This window comes from Panicum virgatum, chromosome 8N, assembly GCF_016808335.1.
Source record: "Panicum virgatum strain AP13 chromosome 8N, P.virgatum_v5, whole genome shotgun sequence".
Lineage (NCBI taxonomy): Eukaryota > Viridiplantae > Streptophyta > Magnoliopsida > Poales > Poaceae > Panicum > Panicum virgatum.
In genome coordinates, this window is record NC_053152.1 from 8231257 (window position 1) to 8254723 (window position 23467).

The following is a 23467-nucleotide window of genomic DNA, read 5'->3' on the forward strand; positions in this document are numbered from 1 at the left end:
TGCTACGAGAGGCAACTGCAATTATTGTCTAAATGAAAATGGGTTTTTTTTGGAATGGGAAAATTTTATTGAATTTAAGTACAATACATCAAGAAGATACATCGTCTTGAAATTTTCCGACCTCTATCTGAACGACATCCAGCCTAAAAGAGTTTGATATATCCTTCCATACTAATGACTATCAATCCTAAGACTAGACCGCCACCCATGCTGAAAATAATTTATCTCAGGAATGATAGTATGATAATATGAAAATGGGATGATAGTATGAGAATCAGGCCCATGCCAAAAATAATTTATCTCAGGAATGCCAAAATAAGGTTGACAACCATAAAACTGTGTGCAACCAGAGTCAATAACTCAAGATCAGTACATGGGGATTAAAACATACAACACAAAACGATTGAGAATATTGAGCTTCATCAAAAATCCGTCATTGCAACACCATTCCTGTGTTGCGGAACGGAGACATAATAACAAGACTAAGAGTAGTAGTCTGTGCAGGATAAATGGAATACCAATCACAATTAATTAAGTTCTAGCCCACCAACAGTAGTACTTCTTTCTCTAGCTCCGAGAGGAGAGGCGCGGCTATCTTCTTCAGTTGAATATCTGTCTCAGCAAAAAGAATGCAACTCTCAAGGTTAGACATAATTTTCTTAGCCTCAGATAGTGAGTCTACGAATCCCTGGTTTTTGAACTGTTCAGTGTACTTGTTGCGTGACATCATTGATGTAGCAATCTGACCGCAAAGCTTCACGATTCTCAAACTGGTAATTGTTTCCTTACAGTTCTCTTTTAATATAGTCTTGAGCTTCTTCACAAATAATTCTCCATTTCCTAGGCCTTTCTTTTCAACTGCATCTTCGAAATCATCTGGACTGATCAGTTTGTCATATATAACCAGAGTAAGTGACAAAAGCCCCCCTTGCAGTTCCTTTGTTGCAGCTTGCTCATCATTTCCTTCATCTGACGACTCGTTTTGGTCTGTTGTTGAAGGACTGTCCTGGATCTCTGAGTTGTCTACCTGTTCAGAACTGTTATGGTTTTCATCACCATTTCCTGGTGCAAGTTTATTCTGGTTCTCTTCATCTCCTGCTGATGAAGAATTTTTCTGCTTTGCATCACCACGTTGGCGTGCTCCCCTTTTGTCGGACTGTATCCCAGCAAGGACCTGGAACAACAGTGTGATTTAGTTTTAACGTATTACAATAGGGGTGAGATTCAAAGAAGTAAAGAACTACCTGCATGCCATTGACAAACGAGAAAAACAAAGTGTTAACAAGCTTTAGTGTAATTTAATTTCCCCATATACTACTGTTGTGCTGCTTGGTATGTTTTCATTTTGTGAAACAAAATTTTACAGTTACCTGTGGCAGCAATGTATCCTTCACACGTCCTTTATCCAAATCACAGTGAACACACATATTTTCCATGATCTGCACTGCTGCAATTCTGATTTTGATGTTGTTCTTAGCATCTAGTAATTTAGTGAGACGGCCAAAGCTGTCGTTGACTCTGGAGGAGTTCGGTTTAGTGTTGGCTGTCAGTAGGGCCAGTGTTCTCCCAGCTGTGGTTTGGAGCTTCTCGGATATGGCATCAGATTCTTTGTCAAGAAGGAAGATCTCCAGCTGCTGGTTCATGAGATTTTCCTTCGTTTCCTCGGTGGTGTTGGTAGATGAATCCAAGGCCAGTTCTGTTACGATCTCCATTGCTCGCATCTGCAGCTCCTGGCCGGCTCCATTGCTCCGGTCAAGAATGCTCTTCAGGTTGCTGATTGCTTGTTGGTTAGCAGAGATCTCCCGACGCAGGCTTTCACCAGTGCTGCCAGGACACCTGATGAGACTACACAACACCTTGAAGGTTCCATTTACTACGTCAGCCCATGTACTGCTGTTGTTGATCCCTCGGATCAAGGTGCTGGAACAGAGGGGCGCCAAGATCTTGGATAGGAGGCCCGGGGTGCTAGATATATCCATGCAGTTGTGGTGGTCGGAGGCAAGCCTCTCCAGGATGGTCAGGCCTTGCAGGATCAGCTCGTTGCATCCACTACTAGTTGGTTTTTGTACCACATGCCTAAACTCTGGCATGATTTTTTCAGTTACACGAATCAATGTATGCATTGTGGATCTCGATCCGCTGCGAAGGTGGGGAAACTCTTGCTGCTGGTCGCAGTTCGACCAGTATGCCAGCAAGGTTTCATCTTCCAGCAGAGTGGATATGCACCAAGGTTCTAAATCTCCGGCTATAGCGGCCGCTATAGCCGGAGATCTCCGCTGGACGGAGCTGCAGCTAAGAGATTTCGCTTTTAGCGCTAAGTGACCTAAGACGCTAATAGCTCGATATAGCGGGCGAAATCCGCTAAACAAGGTGTAATTTAGCTCTGCTTATCGGCCATCCACCGAAGGGCTGCAAGTGCTGGCCCAGACCTTCCCCGGTGCCGTCGGCAATGCAGAGCAGAGGCACGTTGCAGGAGTGACTAGTGAGAGAGAGTGCGGGGCTGCAGGCAGGAGTCGAGGCGGACAGAAATAACATGTGGAGCCGAGTTGACTAGTTGAGGATCAAGTATGAAGAGGTGGCCTGGGTGGTGTCCGTGTACTCTGTCTGTCTTAGCGGCGATATAACGGGAGATTAGCGGCTATAGCGAATCGGAGAGGGTGCCGCTAAACTGTATCTCTGGAGATTTAAAACACTGATATGCACCGGATCGCCCCAGGGAACTGGGCAAGATGGATGTCGCCGGCAAGGTGCGCCACTATGCACGCGGCGGCTTCCCTCATCTCCCTGCTGGCAGTAGCTCTCCATCCCAGTGTATCGATGAGTTTCTGGATCCTGGACTTTGAGGGAAGAAGCAGGCACCTGACGTCTGCCCCCTGCCTGATGAACGTGGCGAGCATCGTCACCCCAGAGAGTTGATCATCCCAAGAATCAGAGTCTATCAAGTCGACGGCGTAGCGGCTCATTGTGCTGCCTTGGATGGATGCTGGGTCCCGCCAGCATTTCGCTCGGGAGTAGAAATAGTAGTCGACAAGCCATATGTAGCCCCACTTTTTGGGTATCTTGTAATCTTGGCGGGAGCTTACAATAAGAAATGCTCCTCCCAGAATATGAAAATATAACCATTGCTCCTCCCAGAATATGAAAATATAACCATACTATGTAGAGGGCACCTTGACAGAGAATTAGACAGTAGAACACGTCCAATGCCGGAGCCAGGTTTGCCTTTGTGATGTCTCCATCATTGCTGCCATAGTCGCGCTGCAGGATGCGCCACAACGCGAGCCCTATGCAGGAGACAGGGCCACCACAGCCATAGAGGAAAAGTACAATGTAGCATCCGGCTAGCAACGGCAGCATCGGTATGGATACAATTACCATATAGATAATAATTGGAATCTTGAGAAAATAGTGTATCTTATAGCTAGGGACGGGCTCTCCATCAATAGTCTGAAAAGCAAGCCATTCCCGTGCCTTGGAAACAACTCTACGGTTATCTTTGATCAGCAGGTTGGAAAACATCGGAACTACTTCGTCGCCCAGGTCGCTAAAGATCCTGCGTGGTGCCATTCAGCCATTGAAATGTATAGTTAATGACTGTTGATCTTTCATCGATAAAACTTAATAGTAACAATTATAACCTAAGCCTACACACAACCTTTATTCCTGTCAAATGTATAGCAAATACTCCCACGATCCCATAATTAGCTACTTATAAATTTTTTCAAACAGATTAAGGATGGAGAATAAAAATCTATATTATACTCTCCTTTATTAACATGCACAAATTAAGATAATTATTATGGTTTTCCTATTTAGCTTGTATTTATATCTGCATATATTGCATGCAAGGAGGGGCATTTTAGACCTCGCATACCAAAACACCCTCTTGGCAACTTATAATTAGTTATATTATGCGACAAAATTTAAATACTAGAAGTAGCTATATTTTAGGATGGAATGAGTATGCAGTAATAATGTAACTACTTAGAACAATTTAGAATGATCCACGATTTGGAATGAAGAAAGTTTTAATTTTTGTGTCCTCAATTATGTGGTCTGCCGCCGCCACCTGCCACCGTTGGTTGGAACCCCTTCGAGTCACCACCAGCCGCACCACCCACCTCCAGCTGCTACACCATCAGATGTCCCGTCTCCAACAAATTAATATTTTGGTGATTGGAGGTGCTTCAGCAAATTTCCAATCCAATCCCATTAACTAAAGGTTTTTGGTAATTACCAAAATATACCTCCCTCTCATCTAAAAGAAGGGGATTCATCCCTCTTACCCACACCAAAATGAAGGGAATTTATCCCTCTTCCCCATCCCTAGTGATTGGATTTCGGTAATCTGCTGCAGCAATCATTACCAAAAATATAAAAGTATTTATTGCTAATAAAGAGAGTGTGTATTTTGGATGTAAGGTGTGAGTAATCCGTTGAAGATGCTCACTGATATGGCTGCTCAACTGCTCGTTCACGCCACTACCCTCCTTGCTTGTACCACCACCATCTTTTAGCGCATTTTTAAATCCATTAAACATTTGAATCTTCTAAAATTGTTTGAACAAATTAAACGTTGCACCAAGTTTAAACTTTGCAGATAAATTCAACTATACATTTTACACCCACCACGAGCCTGTTGGGTTTTAGCCTACGGACGCCTGCTATACAACCGGGCTTGGTCAGAGAAAACCAGGCTCGAAAAAGTTTTGGGCCGGACTGAGCCTAGCCCGCTATTTAGTTCAATTATTCTTCTACTAAAAAATGCGGGAAGTCACCTATAACCTTTCTTTGCAGCATTGGAACTAAGATCAGGCTTGACACAGTTACGAGGTTCGGAAATGCTAATTGCTGACCTGTCGCGCTGCGGTACGACTGCATGACCATAACTCGGCCTGGCTTGGCCTAGATCGAGAGCGCACAGCCGAAGAGAGCCCAACTCCTCTTCATGCCTGTCACCACTCATCAACCCGCCACGGCCTATCAGTGCAGCCCACGTGCCCACTTTTCCTTCGAGAAGTACTTTTTAGCAAAAACCCCTCTCCCTCCGATGCAAAGCCTATGTACTTTTTAGAAAAAAGCTTCCCCATAAAAAAAAGTTTTATCTCCCTCGTACGAGCTCCGTTTCGAGAACCAATTGCGCCGTTGTGTTCTACATGAAGAGACGAACAAAACTAGACCCCACTTGTATATGTGTTGACGATATTTTTCACTTGTAGCTACTTATGTTTAAATTTATGTTTGATATTATTGAATAAGTTGCCACAAAATGAAAGGATTAATACACATAAGTTGTCATACAAATAAGATATCAGTTGTCATACACATAAGCTGTCCAAACATAAGATGTCAATAGATTTACAACACCTCTTATATGTATGGCAACTCATGCATATAATAGATTCTGTTTTAATTGTGGCAATTTTTGTTTTATATGTATTACAACTTTTATTTCATCATAACCTATGTATATGATAGATTCCGTTTGTGACAACTATATTCTATAACAAATTATGCTTTTTGTGGCAACTTATAAATTTTTTTACAACAACTTATATCTTATGTGTGTGATAACTAACGTATATGACACCTCCAGATTTTTGGCAACTCATGTGTATGACACTGACTATATTTCATGGCAACACATGTGTATGGCACATTTTGTGTTTTTTGGACAACTCATATGTATATGTATGACACTTTTGTGGTAACTTATGTGTATGTCACTTTTTATTTTTATTGCAACTCATGTGTATGATACCATTTATTTATGGCAACTCATGTATATGACACATTCGGTTTTGTGGCAACTAGTATATGTTTATAACAAGTTATGTGTTTGTGATATCTTTGTTTTTATGAAAACTAGATCCCACTTGTAACGTATGTTGTGGTAACTTTTATCTTATAATTTATGTGTGTAACATCTTCTTTTCTGCATCAACTTATGTGTGTAACATATAGCAACTTACTCCTATTGCAAAACATCATTAAAACATATGCAAGTGGGATCTAGTTTTTTTCGTCTCGTCGTCTAGAACACAATGGTGCAATCGTTTTTGAAAACGGAGATCGAATGAGGGAGATAAAAGATTTTTTAACTTACACTCACCTTTGCATGTGGTGGGATCCGGGGTCACTGACTACTCTGCATGGCCATATCTTTCATTCATGCTGTAGTTGAATTCTGCACAGTTAAAATCAGGGACGCTGCTCCAAAACAGGAAAGGTGGAGGGGTCGCACGTTCCCCTAGCGTGCGATAGGTCGCGCGTTATCTCACTCCTACGAGGTTCGTGTTCTATTTAACTTAGGTCAATCTCAATGGGAGGGTCATGGGAGTGTCATCAGCATTAAATTTGCTGATGTAGCAGATGAGAGAGAAGGGAGAGTGTCATGGTATGTGAGGTAACCGTGCGATGACACTCATCACTGAGACTGGCCTTATTTAACTAATTAACACTAACTGAACCTATGTGGAAGCTTTGGATCACTACTACGGAAAGATTTTTAGAGGTAGGTGAGCCTCTGACCTGTCCCTAAAGATCGATTTGTAGGGGTGGATGAGCCCATGACCCACACCTACAAACTAGTTTTCACAAAAATGAAAAATCTAAAAAAACTAAAAAATAAAAAAAGAAAAAGAAAATATCCTTGTTCGCGAAAACAAAACGAAGGCGATGAGGAAAATAAATAATATTGCGCACAAGAGAACACATGCACACATTTACGAGAACACATATTTCATTAATTTCGATCTTTTACAAAATTTATGAATACATGTCGTCTTCTTCTGTCTTCTGCATTGATGCTTAAGGAGAGGTCTAACTCATAGAGATTGCGTAGTTCACTGATTCCCGGGGCCGATTGGGCGGGTCCGGTTAATTACATATGTAGAGCGAGTCTACAGAAAACCTCCGATTAAGCTGCGCTTTTGTGGTCATCGTCAACTCATCTACTCGTCATCATCCATATGCAATATATGGACCGTAGAAGTATGGGTGGCTTGTTTCGCCGCAACCCGGTCACGACTGTACGTCGCCATGTCGGTAATAAACGGAAAACGTTGATGAAGGGGTGACTTTCGCCTCGTCGGTGCGGGTCCGGTTAATTACATATGTAGAGCGAGTCTACAGAAAACCCCCGATTAAGCTGCGCTTTTGTGGTCATCGTCAACTCATCTACTCGTCATCATCCATATGCAATATATGGACCGTAGAAGTATGGGTGGCTTGTTTCGCCACAACCCGGTCACGACTGTACGTCGCCATGTCGGTAATAAACGGAAAACGTTGATGAAGGGGTGACTTTCGCCTCGTCGGTGCCCAGTCATATGGCCCAGCTTCATTCAACATGGATATATGTGTGTTGCCATCGCCTTGTCGGTACCCGGTAAAATAGTATCCAAATCCCGTTACTTGGGACACGCCGATGGAATCGTGGCCTCGCCTCGTCGGCACTTAGCCAAAAATTTATCTAGCCTCGTCGGTACTAGACATGTAGAAGTCGACCGCAATCGCGGTGTTAAGATCATACTTGGGACGATGCTCGCAAGATGAATTGATTCAACAGCCTTTCGGCGTATCAAATTCTATTCTTTTATTTCAGCTCAATACCCATAGGGTAGTTTCAGACTTAGCCAAAATAATCAGACTTGCATGTGTAGCTCGACAGAAACTTTATTTCTTATTTGCTTCTCTCACGTATAGCTCGGCACTTCACGTGGTAGTTTAGGCCTTAGCCAAAATAATCAGAAAGCAGACGAGGCGCTGCTCCTCTCACGTATGGGCAGCATGCATGTCCACGTAGCTTGCCAAGAACTTTACTTTTCTCGCTTCTCAGCACATCTCGTGTGCATGTGTAGCCATTAGGAAATCTAACTATATAATATTTTTCATGCTCGAGCCTGACTGCATGCGCAGCTCTTTTATCTATTTATTTCAGCTGACCTCTTCTCACAATAATTTTAGGCCTTAGCCAAAATCTAGAGACCAACACAGCAAGCATGTATGTGCAGCTCGATAGGGACTTCTCTTTTTGTTTGGCCACCATGATCTCTTTATTTGCTTCTTCGCATGGGCAGTCATCCCATCAGGGATTTCTTCTTTTTATTTGCCTCTAGCTCAATACATACGGATGATCTTTTATTCTCTTTCTTGTTTCTCCGCAGTGAGAGACCACAAGCAGGAGCATCACATGTTAGATTATAACTTTGCTTCTCTTGCTCCCCGTAATGGGGCGACAAAGGGGCTTTCATCACAGGTCACCATATTGATAGTCACACATGGTCGATACTTGCTTTTCTTGTCATGGGAACTATTGATAGTCACACATGGTCGATACTTGCTTTTCTTGTCATGGGAACCAACGATTTGTTCTACTGAGTGGGTGTTCCCCAACTCATGTAGTGTCGCTTTAGTTCTATCAATATGATGGAATTTCATCGCCGTCATGGAGTTTATCCTTGGCATGGGGATAATCTCGCCGCCATCGTAGAATTTGTCCTTCCCCCTAGGGATACGGATGCAGCCGCCACGATCTCTCTTTCTTTACAGAAAATATGTTGAACTAGATGGATCGCCACATGTTGAGATCTCACCATAGTTACGTTTGAACAAAAGAACATACATAAATTACTCATTGCTTGAACTGTAATTATCACCTTGAAACATGGTGATCGGGAACGACGGCATCTTGTTGGTGCTGAACGGCTTGGCGAAGCGATCTCCTAGCAACAGGAAGATGTCAACGTTGAGATGAACGTCGGCGGCGAGTACCGGTCTTGTGCGTCGGCGACGGCGTGCAGAACGATGACGGCGACGGAGGCTGTGCAGCTCGGGGACGGCGACGGCAGCGTGCGTGCGTCCGGCAGGGCGACGGCGTGTGTGTGTGCGTGCGGCAGGGCGACGGCGTGTGTGTGTCTAACCCCGGCCAGGGGTATCGGCGGCCTTTATATAGGCACGGGAAGCCAACGCTTTGACCCTCGGCCACGCAAAAGATTTAAACAAACAAGTCTATCTCTTGGTTACGTGAACTCCTTTATCTCTAATCACCGGCCGGCTTGGATATGATCAAAACAAACTCATCAACTCTATATCTCCAAGCTTATATCTCAAGATGACTTGCATCGACACTTACATGTGGGCCGGCTCCCGGAGAACCCAAACTGAATCAAACCATCATCGTCCTGATACGTATGCGTGCATGATTGCCAGGGCTCATGAAATGAACTCACACACACGTAGACTACCAATGGCGTGTAACTTCATCCAGGTCCCTTAAACAAAGAGAAGTGGGGCCCACATGTCATAAGGGCTCAACCATGATAAACGTACCTATGCCTATACATATCACGTACATATATATGTTTTGTCATATTCCATCATTATTTTTTTTAGCATAAATAATCATCAAACAATCCTAGCTAACCGGCCACCACCACAAACTCATCTACTATTAAGGTACGATTTTTTAGAGGAAATATACACACTTGCGTAAAACCAGGATTCGAACCGCTTACCTCAAGCAGAATTCGATTTGTAGGGGCTAATGAGGCCATAACCCGCTGCTACAAATCTATTTTCAGGAGCGGGTGACACCATCACATGCCAAAAACATATTTTTTCATTTTATTCCAAAAAATATACCAAATATATTTGAGTGTATATAAAGGTTAGGATTGTAAAAATTTGAAAATATGACTTGAGTTGTATGAGATACTACCATATAATCATAGCCATATGTAGAGCACAACTTGTAAATGATCTTGTGATACTAAACATTCTTAAATGAATAATGCATAAACTATAAAATTTTAGATCTGACCACTAAAACTTTGATATGTAATTACTTTATGTTCTATATCAAAGGTTGTTTGAAAACAAATGATACTTGTATATTTTGAAACTAGAGAACTTATAATAGTTTTTAAACTATTAATTGATCTTCAATGAAAAAGTATCAACTACACAATTTTTGATCTCGTCAAGCTCTACAATTGTAGTATAAAATTTACGTGAGAACATGCGTAGGAGTAGATTATGCCATCACCCGTCCCTAAAAATTAATTTTTAGGGGCAGGTGACACCATCACCTGCCCCTAGAAATGACCACTATTACAAGGGGTGTGTGATGGTATCGCTCGCGTATAAAAAAGGATGTTGTTCTTCTGGTGATGCATTCATGTCACATGCATAGTGTTGTTGACTGTGAAAACCTTTCAAAACGTGTTCTATCATCAAAAGTTCTTCCCGGGAATTTTCCGAATTTTTCTGGATTCTTTTCCCATTTTCCCTAGAGCAAACTCTAATTTTTAGAGGCTCTTCCAAATCTTATCATGAGCTCCAAATATTTTATTTGAGTTCGTTAGGTCCCAATATATTTCTAGGATTTTTCCTAGAATTTTCGAGCCATTTGGAATATTTTTCGGACTTTAAATATGAATTCTAGATTTTTCTAAAATTATTTTAATTTCGAAAATAATTAATTCCGAATTTTAAATGGGCTAAGTCTATCAAAAGTACATAAATCTCTAATGGACCTCAAGGGCCCATTCGTGTGTTCCCTAATGGGCTAAAGGCACGTAAAACCCATTAGCATAGGAGGGAGGTTTAGTACCACATTGCTAGTTGATGTGGGATGGGGAGACTTTTCTCCCTACATATTAAACCAACCTCTCATGGCAACTCCACACAAAAATATAGACTGCCCATAGGGAGGCTCCTTGTTTGGGAATCCCTAAAATAATCTTTTCCCCAGAATACCACCATCCTCCGCATCCGTGCATCTCCGGTGAAATCCGACACCACCCTAGTGCTCAGCTCGTCGTCCTCTTCGTCGTGGTGTCTTCCTTCTCGCGAGTCGTCGCCATTTCGCCGTCGACCCCGTGCCTTCTCCTCGACAAGTTCACCGCCCCAGAGTTTCGCAAGGTAGCAAGGGAGCTCTCCGACCCTTTTTTCCCCTCCACTTCTCGCTCCTGCGTGCGCGCTCGCGCCCGCCGGATCTGCTCCGCCGCCGCTCGCCACAGAGCCACCTCACCGCCGCCGATCCGCCGTGTAGAGGCCGCAATCGCGTTCCTGGCGTCGCGCGCTACCTCCCCGTGCAAAACCCGCGTTGAACCGAGCCGGAATCGCGTTATCGCGAAACACCGGCGAGCCCCCGCCACAGTCTGCTCGCCGCCGGCGCCCACGCTGCCGCTCCGTTCGCCGCCGCCGACTCCCAGCGCCGCCTGCACCGCCTGAACCGACCCGAGCCGCCAGCTACAAGCCGTGCGAGACGAGCCGAGCCGCCCGTCTGCCTATCCGCCGTCGGATCGTGATCCGATGGATCAAATCAGATCTAACCCAAGTCAATACCGGTCAACCATAGTAAGTTTTGCAAAGAAGCCCCCCAGTTTCTAGGAAATCAACCTGCGGTCCCCTCTAGTTCAAAAATAATTACAAAATAGCCCTTGGTTTTATGTTTAGACCCCTGGACTTTTCTGAAATAGAACCCGCCGTCCAGGAGATAGAGTTTTGCATGCTAACCCCTATAGTTTAGGTTTAATCTTGTTTTAGTCCTTGATTTCTTCAGATCTAGCCCCTAAAAGCACTGTTCTCTTACAAATAAGTCCTTAGAACCTTATTTTAGCTATAACTTCTTTGTTTTAGCTCCATTTTCATCGATTCTTGCGCTAATGTGATCCATGTGACGTGTGCAATAGCTTTATAACCTTTTTATCCTCTGTGAGCACACTTTGTTGTGTCTCACAAATATTTTTTTTCCTTTAGTCCTTAACCCTTTGGTTAATCGCGACTAAATCCTTACTCATTGTTTATCCCATAGTTTCCATGTCCTAGCTCCGTTTTTCGTGTTTCTTGCACTCTCGTAACCGTAGCAGCGAGCTCTATCCTTTAGTACGCTCTTTTTAAGCCTTTCTTTTGTTTTGGTGTATTGTTCTTAGATGTATCTTCTTGTTTGCTTTGTATGTTTGCCCGAAGATTGTTCCGAGTTGAAGAATCGCTGTTCGAAGATTGAAGATCAAGTTTTCCATGCGAGCAAGAGCTAAAGAGCAGTAAGAGTAGATTTTAGTTGGAGAAAGGCAAGTGACCCTAACCATCTTTCTGTCTATGCTTATTTACAAGAGTACTATGATTTAATTGGAACATGGAGAACCACCCAAGAAAACCGTACAACCATAATACTATATGGCTCTAGTCTTGGCTAAGTAATTAGATGAACTATATATTGTGTTGGGGTTGTTTCGCTTGGTGGTTATGAGTTTGTGTTGTGGAGCGGGTGAAGGAAGTTGTGTCTTCTGAGGGACCGCAAAGGCAGGGACCAACACATACATATAGAGATTTTTTGTAAAGGCCTCGTAGCGTCCCTATGCAACCACACCTCGGAAAGTGTGGTATTCTGCCTGATCAGCACATATGCGTGGTTGGGTTCAAAGTTCTTCGGAACTTTTACGCGAATTGTGGTGAAAGTGTACAACCTCTGCAGAGTTAAAACTAACCGGTTAGCCGTGCTCATGGTCAAGAGCGGATTGGACCCTCACATGATTAATAAACTTGAAGATGGATATAAATAACATTCTGGTTATTTCTTGTGGCCTTGCTGAGTACCAACCATAAGTGTACTCACCCTTACTTACTGCTGCTCAGAAGGAGAAGGTGTATAAAGATTTTGAAGATGATGCAGAGTTCTAGGTGTACGCAACCCCTAGTCGGTTGCCTGTGAAGATTGGAGTCTCCGTTTCCAGGATAAGCTGTATAACTCTGATAGTCTTTTATTTGTTGTATTTCTCTTTTTTAGTGATACTGTTACTGATTATTCACTTATAATGTCTCTATATGTATGAAACTTGATCCTGGCATACATATAGTTATACATTCGGTTTTCTTCTTAAAACCGGGTGTGACAGAAGTGGTATTAGAGCTGTATCGACTGTAGGAAGTAAGGCTATATAGCAATGGTCGTTTCTAAGGTTTCTTGTGATATAAAAATCTGTCTTGATTATTCCTTGACCCCCTCCATTGAATATTCTCCCTACTCAACTACCTTCTTTACTAAGTCCTTGAAAACTTATTTTTTTCCCTACTTGACCACTTCTCATTTGCACTTTATTGTTTCGCAAATGTTAGACCCTCAATTCTGGTCTACTTATTTCCCTCTCGGGGATCACTTCTTGATTTTGATTCTCCTTGATGTATGATTTTCTAAATTTCATCCAGCTCACCTCCTTTTGATACGCTGGTGAAGTTGTTCCTTGAAATTCTTTTTAACTTACCTTTTTGGACCTATCTCCCCTTTGCTTTATTCACAATGTGCTCAGTGTCTCTCCTTTCTTTCCAAATAAATACCGCTCTGGATTCATCCCTTAATTTCTGATTCCAAAGTACTTCTTCTGATACAAAAATACTTAGACGAACCGCGCCACGTATCCTAATGCATGTCCAAGTCATCTGAGATCCAAGTCATCTGAAGAATGGAGCTGTTAGTTCATCGTGAGGAGTCGAGTTGAATTGGAAATAATACCACCTGCTCACAATCCTGCTCATGCTGGATGGAGAATTCAAAGCACTACCAAAGATTCAAGCCTGAGCCACATGGTGACACTATCACTACTACTGCAATCACGATGGTGAAGTCAACGCTGGACAAGTTGAAGGAGACACGTGTCATCAATGACGAAGATGAAAGATATAACCATGCTTAGGAGTACCCATTCTAGCCCTATTAACAACGTTAGCATCGTGTTGACTGGTGGAATTTTGTGTTTGCATGATGATGTTTTGTCTTTGTGACCTTGTCTGATTTGTTTTTTTGTAATGATTGTTGGTGTATTATGGGTCTTCTACCTACAATGACATCAATTGCCTAGATGGGTTCTTCTTTTATACGTCTTCCTCCTTATTATCCTCTGCCTTTCTACCTAATCCCTTGGATATCAAGAAGGAAGTTTATGGCAACACTGACAGTAATAGTAGAAACCTCCAAGCATCCGAAGCGGTTAACAGATGAAGCAAGTTGAAGCCAAGAATGACCTCTTTTCCTTTCTGTTACCTCCAGATGGCAAGTCCCAACAGAAATCGAAAAGATAGAGCCAATAAATAAGACCTCAACATTTCAGCACAAATTCAAGGAGCACAAGCGATTGTTTCAATCAGGGTCAACATCCAACAGCATGTCACAAAGCAAGCCTCATTTTCTAGGAGCCACAACCCTGATAACTGTAATAATCAAGTCCCAACTGGTCTGCCAGCGTTCGATAAAGAGGAGCTGTTAGCTATGCAATCTCGTGTCTTACTAGAAAGGTTGCAGTCTAAAACACCAACCCCAAGTAACATGGAGATGACCAAGGCAGAAGTCCCCACCGGACCAGTAAAGAGGCAAGTTGCTGAAGCATAGAACAATGAAAAGCGTAAGAGGAACTATGAAGCACCAAAGCCACTAATAGAGGAACAACACGAGGATAATAAGACTTTGGGGACATGTCAGTGTTGCGAGCATTATGGTCGTCTATGTCTCCAAGAGGATAGTTTAATGACAGCAGAAGCAAGACAACGTTAACATTCAGATATCAAGAGAAAGTTATCCACCCAAGATTCAGTCCTAGAAGAAGTCGCCCAAGATGAAGACAGTACTCAGACTATAAACCTCGAGGATTGGAATACCTCTTCCAAAGATCTTCAGTCTAAAAGAAGCAAGCGGCCAAAGAAATAAATTGGTAAAACAAGCCAAGAGAAGGGCCAACAAAACCGATGAAAGAATGGATGGTTAAAGTAGGAGTTAGATTGAGTATCCATAAAGTGTTTGATGTGAGTTGCAGAGAATAAAGAAGCATATCTACAGAGGTATTGTAAGAGGAAAAGACCAAGAAGAAAATTTAATATGTGTTGGATGCTATCCACCGAAACATTTATCTCTTGCTAGCCTTGTGAATCTCGGGACGAGATTTCTTTTTAGGGGGGTAGTTCTGTCACAACCTGAAATTTTTGAATTTCAGGATGTGATTAAAATTTAAAATATAACAACAATTTTCTCACAATTTTAAAATTTTCTCAACATTTATTTTTCTTCACATAGAATTTAGTGTAAAAGAAAATAAATATTGGTTGTTTTTCAAATTAAATGATGTTGTTCTTCTAGTGATGCATTTATGTCACATGCATAGTGTTGTTTAGTGTGAAAACCTTTCAAAACGTGTTCTATCATCAAAAGTTCTTCCCGGGAATTTTCCGGATTTTTCTGGATTCTTTTCCCATTTTCCCTAGAGCAAACTCTAATTTTTAGAGGCTCTTCCAAATCTTCTCATGAGCTCCAAATATTTTATTTGAGTTCATTAGGTCCCAATATATTTCTAGGATTTTTCCTTCGGACTTTAAATATGAATTCTAGATTTTTCTAGAATATTTTAATTTCGAAAATAATTAATTCCGAATTTTAAATGGGCTAAGTCTATCAAAAGTACATAAATCTCTAATGGACCTCAAGGGCCCATTCGTGTGTTCCCTAATGGGCTAAAGGCACGTAAAGCCCATTAGCAAGGGAGGGAGGTTTAGTACCACATTGCTAGTTGATGTGGGATGGGGAGACTTTTCTCCCTACATATTAAATCAACCTCTCATAGCAACTTCACAAAAATATAGACTACTCATAGGGAGGCTGCTTGTTTGCGAATCCCTAAAATAATATTACTAATTATTTTTGATAGACTTTCACACAAAACAGGCATAATGAAAATTTTATGGACAACCTGGCCTGGGCCGCCACGGCCTTTCACACGGCCCAAAACAGCCGCCCACCCGCCCCTCCCCCAACCCCCACCCCCACCGTCTCCTCCCTCCGCCTCCCTCCCTCAGGCGCCGCCACCACCTCTGACCCTCTACGCCGCAGCCCGCCTCCTCCCTCTCAACCCTAATCGCTCAGGAGCACTCCATGGCAGACTCCGACACCGCCGACCGGAAGGAGGAGGTGCCGAGGAGGAGAAGAGCGGAGAGGAAGGTGGAGCCCGCCGCCGCCACCGCTTGCGAGGTACATGGCACCCACAGCTCTCTCTCACCCGCTTCCGCCTCAGCACTCCACGGGAGGAACGCCGAGATCCATCGCCTCCGCAGCCGCGCCCTCCGCGAGCGAGTCGTCCTTTTACTGTTTACTGATATTACTAGCAAACTTTCGCATCCACATCTAGCAGCTTTCGCATTCGAACTCGTCTTCCTCCGTGTGCCGCCGCCGGGCATTCTCCTCGGCGCTCCAGTAGGGAGGGGATCTTCCGCTCGCGCCGCCGGCGAGACGGAATCCTGCTCGCACCCCACCGCAAGGGACGGGATCATGCGAGCGTGCAACAAGTTAGGGTCCGAACCCTAGCTCTGGTCGCTGCCTTCCTCAACCCTCCTGTGACCTCGTGGTGCTCCGATGCGCCTCACGTCAGTTCCAGTCGGCTGCCATGCCTCGCGCCTCCTCCTTGGCCGCTCATGACCAGACGTTGCCAACGAGATCCATGGAGGCACCAGGTAGTCGCCCTCCCTGTTCGGCTCTTCCACTACCCTCTGGTAGCATATGCCGCCTCTCCTTGTCCTCCATCGAGCAGCAGCAGCCACTTCATCCATCGAGCAGCAAAGGCCCCCTCCTCCCTCCATCAGGGCGAGAAGCAGCTAGCAGGTATTTGATGCTATAGATGCTGTTGTGATGTATATGTAACTGACAAACCACTGCTATAGATGCTGTTGTGATCTTTAATTAAGTTTACAATATGCTCTCTGAAGTTTTGTTACTTTAATTTCACCTGTGTTGTTAATTTCAGGTAGCAGAAAATTCTGATTCATGTTATGTATATATGTGCCGATGAATCTGCTGCAGCCACCATGGTTACCCTACTCTTTTGTGCTCTTCTATGTTTCGTCACAATCATTAATTAATTATTAGTCACAAAATATTTAGCACTTTTGCCATGTCTAATATTGCCATTTCCAAGTGATGGAGCGCTGCATTATAAGCCCAAACAGGTGAGAAGACCATACATTATTGTTATGAGTTCACAAGCTGTTTAGTGATGAACATGAACTGTAGTAACTAAATTATTATATGCAATTCCCAATTCCTCTGTTACTCTGATTGATGGTAATTATCATTCATCAAATTTCTCTCTACCCTGATTCATGAGTAATTGTAATAACACTCTAAAAATATATGCTAGAAGCAGCACTCTTCCAGCTAGTGGAAATGGGTTAGTTACGCCCTTGCTGACTTTAAATGAAAGATTAACATCCTTCATATTCTACTATTTGTTATCTGAATATTAGACCCTGTGTTGACATCTCTCTGTTACTTAAGACTCATTCTATTATCAGAATAAACCGAATATATCTTTTTTTTAACTCCAAAGGTTGTTTATTGTTCTACATGTGCATGTATCTTTATTGACGAGCTATATGTACTTGTAGGAATACAAGCCTGGTTACACTGCACCACCTCGTGTTGAACCAGATGAGACAACCATAGACATCGAGTAAGTTATTTCATTGTATTTCTTTTAGTAATTGTTGCAATCATTTCAGACATTTTGTTCCAAATTGACTTGCGCCTTTGCAGCTTTTCTTGCTGCGAGCTGCTGCATTTCTGCTGCCGTCCTATATTATGGCTTTGATCTTCAGTATTTTGCATCGCTGGCGACAAAGACAGGTACCTTAATTGATTCAATCTTGTAGGCATCATCTGTTGGCCATGAAAAATAATTACTCCAAATCATCATAATGATTCAGCTGCATCCTTTTTATAACCATTGAAAAAAAAATCACTACAGTATTGATGCAGTAAATAAAGCAGTCTATAGCTCCAGGTAATCTACTTGTTGCTGATGTGTGAAACCACCATCTAACTTCTAGGGCTTCGTCTGTCTGCAGGAAGAGGCTGCACTGGCAGCAGCAGAGGTAGCCTTCATCCTACAGTCAGCCCAGGGATGGGCCTCCAGTTTGCTATTGCTCCAGAGTCCCCTGCCACTCCGCAGCAGGAGCAGGAGTCATCGCTGTTGTGTTGGAGGTAAGCAACTATGACCTAGAATATGCAGCTTTTGAATTATCCATTGCGTTGTTGAGGATGTATTGGATGGCGTAACAATACCACATATTCCTCCTGCTTATAAAAGAAAACTGACTTACCTTTTCTGCTGCAGAGCTACTCATTGAATATTACGACAGTCAAAGGATTTGAAACATTTTTGGCAAGTCTAAAAGCCAGCTTTCACGAGTAATTGTACAACTAATGGTTCAAATTACCCTAGCAATGCTTACACGCTTATGTTCCATTAGTTTTAAGCATGTTCTTTCCATAGTGATACTAGAATCGGCATCCAACAATTTCTGTTCCTACATCTCAATGCAAGTCCTAAAAATTGTTTATGGTATGCTCAATTGCTTACCCTGAAAACTTCAGTAATGAAAGCAAAACAACTCAGATTTCTATCGTATCCTCATGTAGCAGCACAGTACCCAAGCTATACAAAATAAGCATAATTTATAAGATAAGATAACTGCATTGATTTAAAACTCTTTTGCATTGCATAGGAATCATGCTAGAATCTAATTGTACTGTGTAAAGTGAGCTATTTTTGACATAACAGGTTACCTGTAATCGGTGAAATGTTATCAAATTCAAGTTTCTTGCCATCAGAACATGGTTTTTATATGAGCAAATCCTACTATTCTGCTTGTCTTGTTATTTTTTTTGTATGAGAGGTCTGTTACTTAATATTCATAATATTGTCCAATTTCAGAGAAGGATCTAATAATAAATGATATATGCTTCACAGATTTCAACAATTCAATATGTGCCAAGAATTTGAAGGAGTAAAGAAATGGCACAACTGCTATGGACGTCAAGCTACAAGAGTGAATACAAATTGTTGAAATCAAGAGACACCAACAAGCTTGCAAGAAATTGCTAGCTGTTATTTGGCACTGTACTTTGATTCAAAGTGTATAGAGATGCTCTGTAAAGCCTTCTTTAGAACGGTCAAAGTGTATGTTAGTTTTGTATGATGGAATGCAAATGATGGGCAATTGACGCCTGCATTAAATTTTTTTGTTTTTTAATTCAACATTGGTGACGCGTGTTGGTACAGCTACGTCACTGATATCTTCTTATTAGTGACACGTAATTTCTAAAGCCGTCACCTTTCTTCGTTATTAGTGACGTGTGTATCAATAGCCGTCACTCTTATGTGTTATTGGTGACGCGTAAACTCTACAGCCGTCACCTTTGTGTGTTATTAGTGGCGCGAATTCTACAGCAGTCACTTTTGTGAGTTATTAGTGCGGGTGTTTGCACGTCACCGATGTGGTGATGTAAATTTAGTGACGTGCATTTTAGCCGTCACTAATATGGGTCTACAGCCGTCACTAATATGGTATTCTGACGTAGTGCCTGGCTCCAGCACTCGACTTGTTCTATTGCCTAATTCTCTGTCAAGGTGCCATCTACGTGATATGGCTATTTTCTCATCCTGGCGGAGCATTTTGTATCGCACAAAATGTGCAAAAATGACAAGATACCCAGAAATGCTGGCCGGACCCAACATCCATCCAAGGCAGCACACTGAGCCGCTGCGCTGTTGACTTGATAAACTCTGATTCTTGGGATGATCAACTCTCCAGGGTGAGGATGCTCGCCATGTTCATCAAGCCAATCAACATACTGGGGTGCAGACACTACTGGAAAAACGCACATCCGTCCGCGGCCGTTAGTACCAGTCACGGCTTCGCCCGGTACTAACGTGCAAATTTAGTACCGGGCCAAATGAACTGTGGCCATGGGAGCCGATTAGTACCGGCTGGTGGCTCCAGCCGGTACTAACGTGCGCCACCGACAGGCCCCGACACCCGTCTGCAACGGCTAGTGACAATTTAGTATCGGCTAGAGCCACCAGCCGGTACTAAATGGCCGCCAGGAAACTTAGTACTAGCTGGTACTAGATATGGCGCGTTAGAACCAGCTCGAGCCACCAGCCGGTACTAATGCGCCTACTATAAATTGGCGCCTTCTTTCTCCCGAGCCTGAGCCAGCGCCATTTCACCATAGCAGCTCAAGCTTGGGTTCTTCTTCCCCTTAGAGAGGTGCCGCCATTTTTTCTAGTTGTAGTGAGTGTTCTAGTCATCCAAGTGCGTCAAAAGTTTGCAACTTCATTCTCTATTTATCGATTGTCTTCATGCTTCGTTTTATGCTCCATAGTTAAAGAAATTTGTGATTTTAGATATAGTGTGAATGAGCATGATTTATTTGATTTATTCATTGATTTGAGGTATATAGAACCCATGACTTCAATTTGAGCGAAGCTTTTATGGCTAGGTTGAATGTGGATAATTTATAGAGATATTTTTCAATCATTTTGTATATATTAGAAATGACCGTAGTATATTTTTTAATTTTTTGAATGAGATGAGTATATGTGGACAGTGGAAATTTTTAGAATGAGTTTAGAGAGTTCATGTGATTTACTTGTATATATGATCATATATGTAAAGTAAATTTTTTATAATAAATTATTGAAAGAAGTATAATAGAATTTTTTGCATTATGATTGGATTATTTTGATACTCTAGTGATGTATTTATTCAGACTCACATTGAAATCATTAAAAAATCTTTATTTTGAAACAAGTATACGTCGTTAATCTCCATTCAACTATGACGACACTATATTTCGGGGATACACGATGCGCTATAAGGACGTCGCCAATGGGCTGGTCGCAACACTAGCATTTTCGGTTAATGCGAACACCGCATTTGGCGCAGTCAGCGTAGCCGTTGTTGCACTGAAAGCATATCAACGAGCATGCTGCCTGTGCCAAGTGCTGTGTTCGTATCAACCGAAAATGTTGGTGTTGCGACTAGCCTATTGGTGACGTACTTGTACCGCAATGTGTCCCCCCGAAAGACAGTGTCATCACCGCGGGGTCGAGGTTACCGACATATACATTTGAAAATTTTCTTTTGAGTGCTACACCGTAGTAGCTTACGTGAAGACGGACATGGGTCCGGTATTACTCCGGCTAACGAATGCATTTTGATAGATAAATATTCCTGTTTCCAAATAGACTTCGTCAAATTGGACAAATAATTATTAGTTAACTGACAAATATATGATTAGTATATAATGCTCTACCAAAAGATTAAACTACCTACGACTATATCCTTTTAATTTCCTAACTACCACGAAGTCCTAGTAAAAACACAGGCCCCAAGTAGCTTTCTTTTTAGCAGAGATCCGCATGCCATGGCCGACCTACCACGCAAAGTCCTTGTAAAAATATACTACCAAGAAGCTTAACTAAACTTTTTTTTCCGACTCAGATCTCTATGCAAGCCGCCCTATATATAATTCATTCATTAATACTAAACATATGTTCATACTTACATTGTTTAGATCTCCTTGATTGAAATTTGATTGAGATCTCAATGCACGTTGTTATATAATTGAGGTCATCATTGTTTGCATAGATCTCAAGATTATTGATTCGTCTGCATAAGATGTCAATGGTAGCAGCAAAGTATATACTTGCGCCTTACATATTATATAGTAGGCAGATACAAACAAGTTCTCGATCTAGAAAATACTATGCCGTGGCAGTGCCATTGACCTCGACCCGTTAGCCTAACATGTTAGTTAAATAAACCCATTAAATATTAGTCAAAAGAAATTGATTAGTTGGTTATTCCACTAGTACATAGACATGTATCCATCTACCGTATTTGTATTGGTAGAGTTTAGTTACGGCACTAATAATGGTCCTTTTAGTGCCGAGTCAAAAGTTTATAAACATCGATGACTTTTAGTCCCCGGTTGGTGTTAATAACCGGGACTAGAAGTCCTCGTCTTTAGTCATGGTTGGTAATACCAACCCTGACTAAAGGGAGACCGTTTAGTCCTAGTTGAGAACACCAACACATATTAAAGGATCCTTTAGTCCTGGTCGGGGTTATCAACAAGGACTAAATCCTTTTTCACATGTTAGTTTAGAAAGAAAGTATCTCATCTAGAGTCACAAATACTGCTGTCATTATAGTCATTTGCCATCGTTGTAGGCCCTTATCCTAGTGAGTCTCTTCATGCATTCAAATTGTCATAACTATTTCAAGATAAATTGGTCTCATGATGCGCCGTGTTCCTTGGAAACGCCCGACACCAAACTGTGCATTTACTCCTGTCATATCTAATTCAAGATAAACTATAGAATTAATCCATTTAAATTATCATAATTATTATTCTAACTATGGTCTCAATCCATTCAAATTATCATAACAAAATCAATCATAGTAAATAGGTTTCACCATTGTAGTAACCGGTTCCTTGGGACAGCTTCACATAAACTTATGGTATATGTAAACCCACGACTGAACTACGTAACCAGGTTCATATATTCCCGTCAAACCCACAATCCGCTTGCTGATTTATGTGCGTACGTGTACCACATATGCTTTGCATGCATGCACCCTGCAACACGAATTTCGAATCCCCCGAATCACGTCGTGACCTAATCAACGTCCTTAATTTAAACGGCTAAGTTAATTATTTTAACGTGCATGGTCGTTGGGGTTGGCTCGGCTGGATCCTGCAGTCGGCTCACGTGCAATTAATGAACGCTGCCAGGATATGGCCGAGGTGGGAAGGCTGGATCGGATTGGAGCGCCAGCACAGGTTGCCGGTTCTGTGGGTGGCTAGTTAGATGGCCTGTCTACAGAAAAACTTATTCTGCATCATCTATGTACGTATTGTATAATTAAGTCTCTTCATATTGAACATAAAAATTTTCTGTTGCAGACCGTACCATTATTTCAACTGAATACTGCGTGTATCTTGTCGTCATGGTTTTGCAGGGAGATGATATCACCTCTATGATGTCATCAAAACCGCGTTATATGAATCAACTAGCCTAGTTGTATATAATGCGTTGCGGTTTGTGGCAGACGGTTATCTAATTGTATTAGATGATCTCATGTTATATGAGTCACCAGGCCAGTTGTAAGTTAACTAATTGTTGGTCCAATTTTACATCATAGGCTGTTGGACTATATGTAGGGAGATGATCTCACGACTTTGTGGTATGAGATTGATATATATATATATATATATATATATGTTCCAAATTAAACGCAGGGGTGGTAACGGATCATGCCTAGACCCTAGAGATCTCTTTATAATCCAATCCGGCCTTTATATAATTTTAGCTCAAAGTTCTATAAAATTACAGTCCAACCCTTTTAGGGCCCGGTCCTTTGTCAACGGTAGTAGCAGAGTATACACATGTGCCTTACATATTGTATAGTACGCAGATACAAGCAAGATCTAGATGACTAATAGCCAACCCTGTGCGTGCAGAGCATTACGATGTGGATGCACAAGAAGCAGCAGCAGTAGAGAGGAAGATAGTTTTAACGGTTTGATTTTGCAGTTATCATTATCATTATTCCACTAATTTAACTGAACAATCAA

General features: G+C 42.1%; 1 protein-coding gene and 1 long non-coding RNA gene across 3 annotated transcripts; one reads left to right on the forward strand and one right to left on the reverse strand.

Moving 5' to 3' along the window:
- Positions 1–494: 494 nt before the first annotated feature.
- Positions 495–2999, reverse strand: LOC120684740. The gene is made up of 3 exons (XM_039966625.1): positions 2704–2999; positions 1371–2226; positions 495–1174 (listed from the first exon to the last, which is right to left on the reverse strand). The coding sequence occupies exons 1-3, from the start codon at positions 2961–2963 to the stop codon at positions 539–541; spliced, it is 1752 nt and encodes a 583-aa protein (XP_039822559.1). The 5' UTR covers positions 2964–2999; the 3' UTR covers positions 495–538.
- Positions 3000–15806: 12807 nt separating this feature from the next.
- Positions 15807–19114, forward strand: LOC120685897. Of its 2 annotated transcripts, XR_005679862.1 has the most exons (7): positions 15807–16015; positions 16176–16642; positions 16785–17489; positions 17573–17662; positions 17884–18019; positions 18153–18226; positions 18789–19114. It is a non-coding gene; the product is annotated as an uncharacterized LOC120685897 (long non-coding RNA). The 2 variants fall into 2 exon arrangements; XR_005679861.1 differs by lacking the exon at positions 18153–18226.
- The last annotated feature ends 4353 nt before the right edge of the window (positions 19115–23467 follow it).

What these genes read in the sequence shown, in the direction of transcription:
- LOC120684740 (XM_039966625.1), bottom strand. Translation starts at nt 2,963, where the DNA reads ATGAGCCGCTACGCCGTCGACTTGATAGACTCTGATTCTTGGGATGAT. An exon ending in CAGTTCCCTGGGGCGATCCG is followed by an intron (nt 2,227 to 2,703) that starts GTGCATATCAGT and finishes TTTAGAACCTTG; the next exon opens with GTGCATATCCACTCTGCTGG. An exon ending in AGGATACATTGCTGCCACAG is followed by an intron (nt 1,175 to 1,370) that starts GTAACTGTAAAA and finishes CTGTTGTTCCAG; the next exon opens with GTCCTTGCTGGGATACAGTC.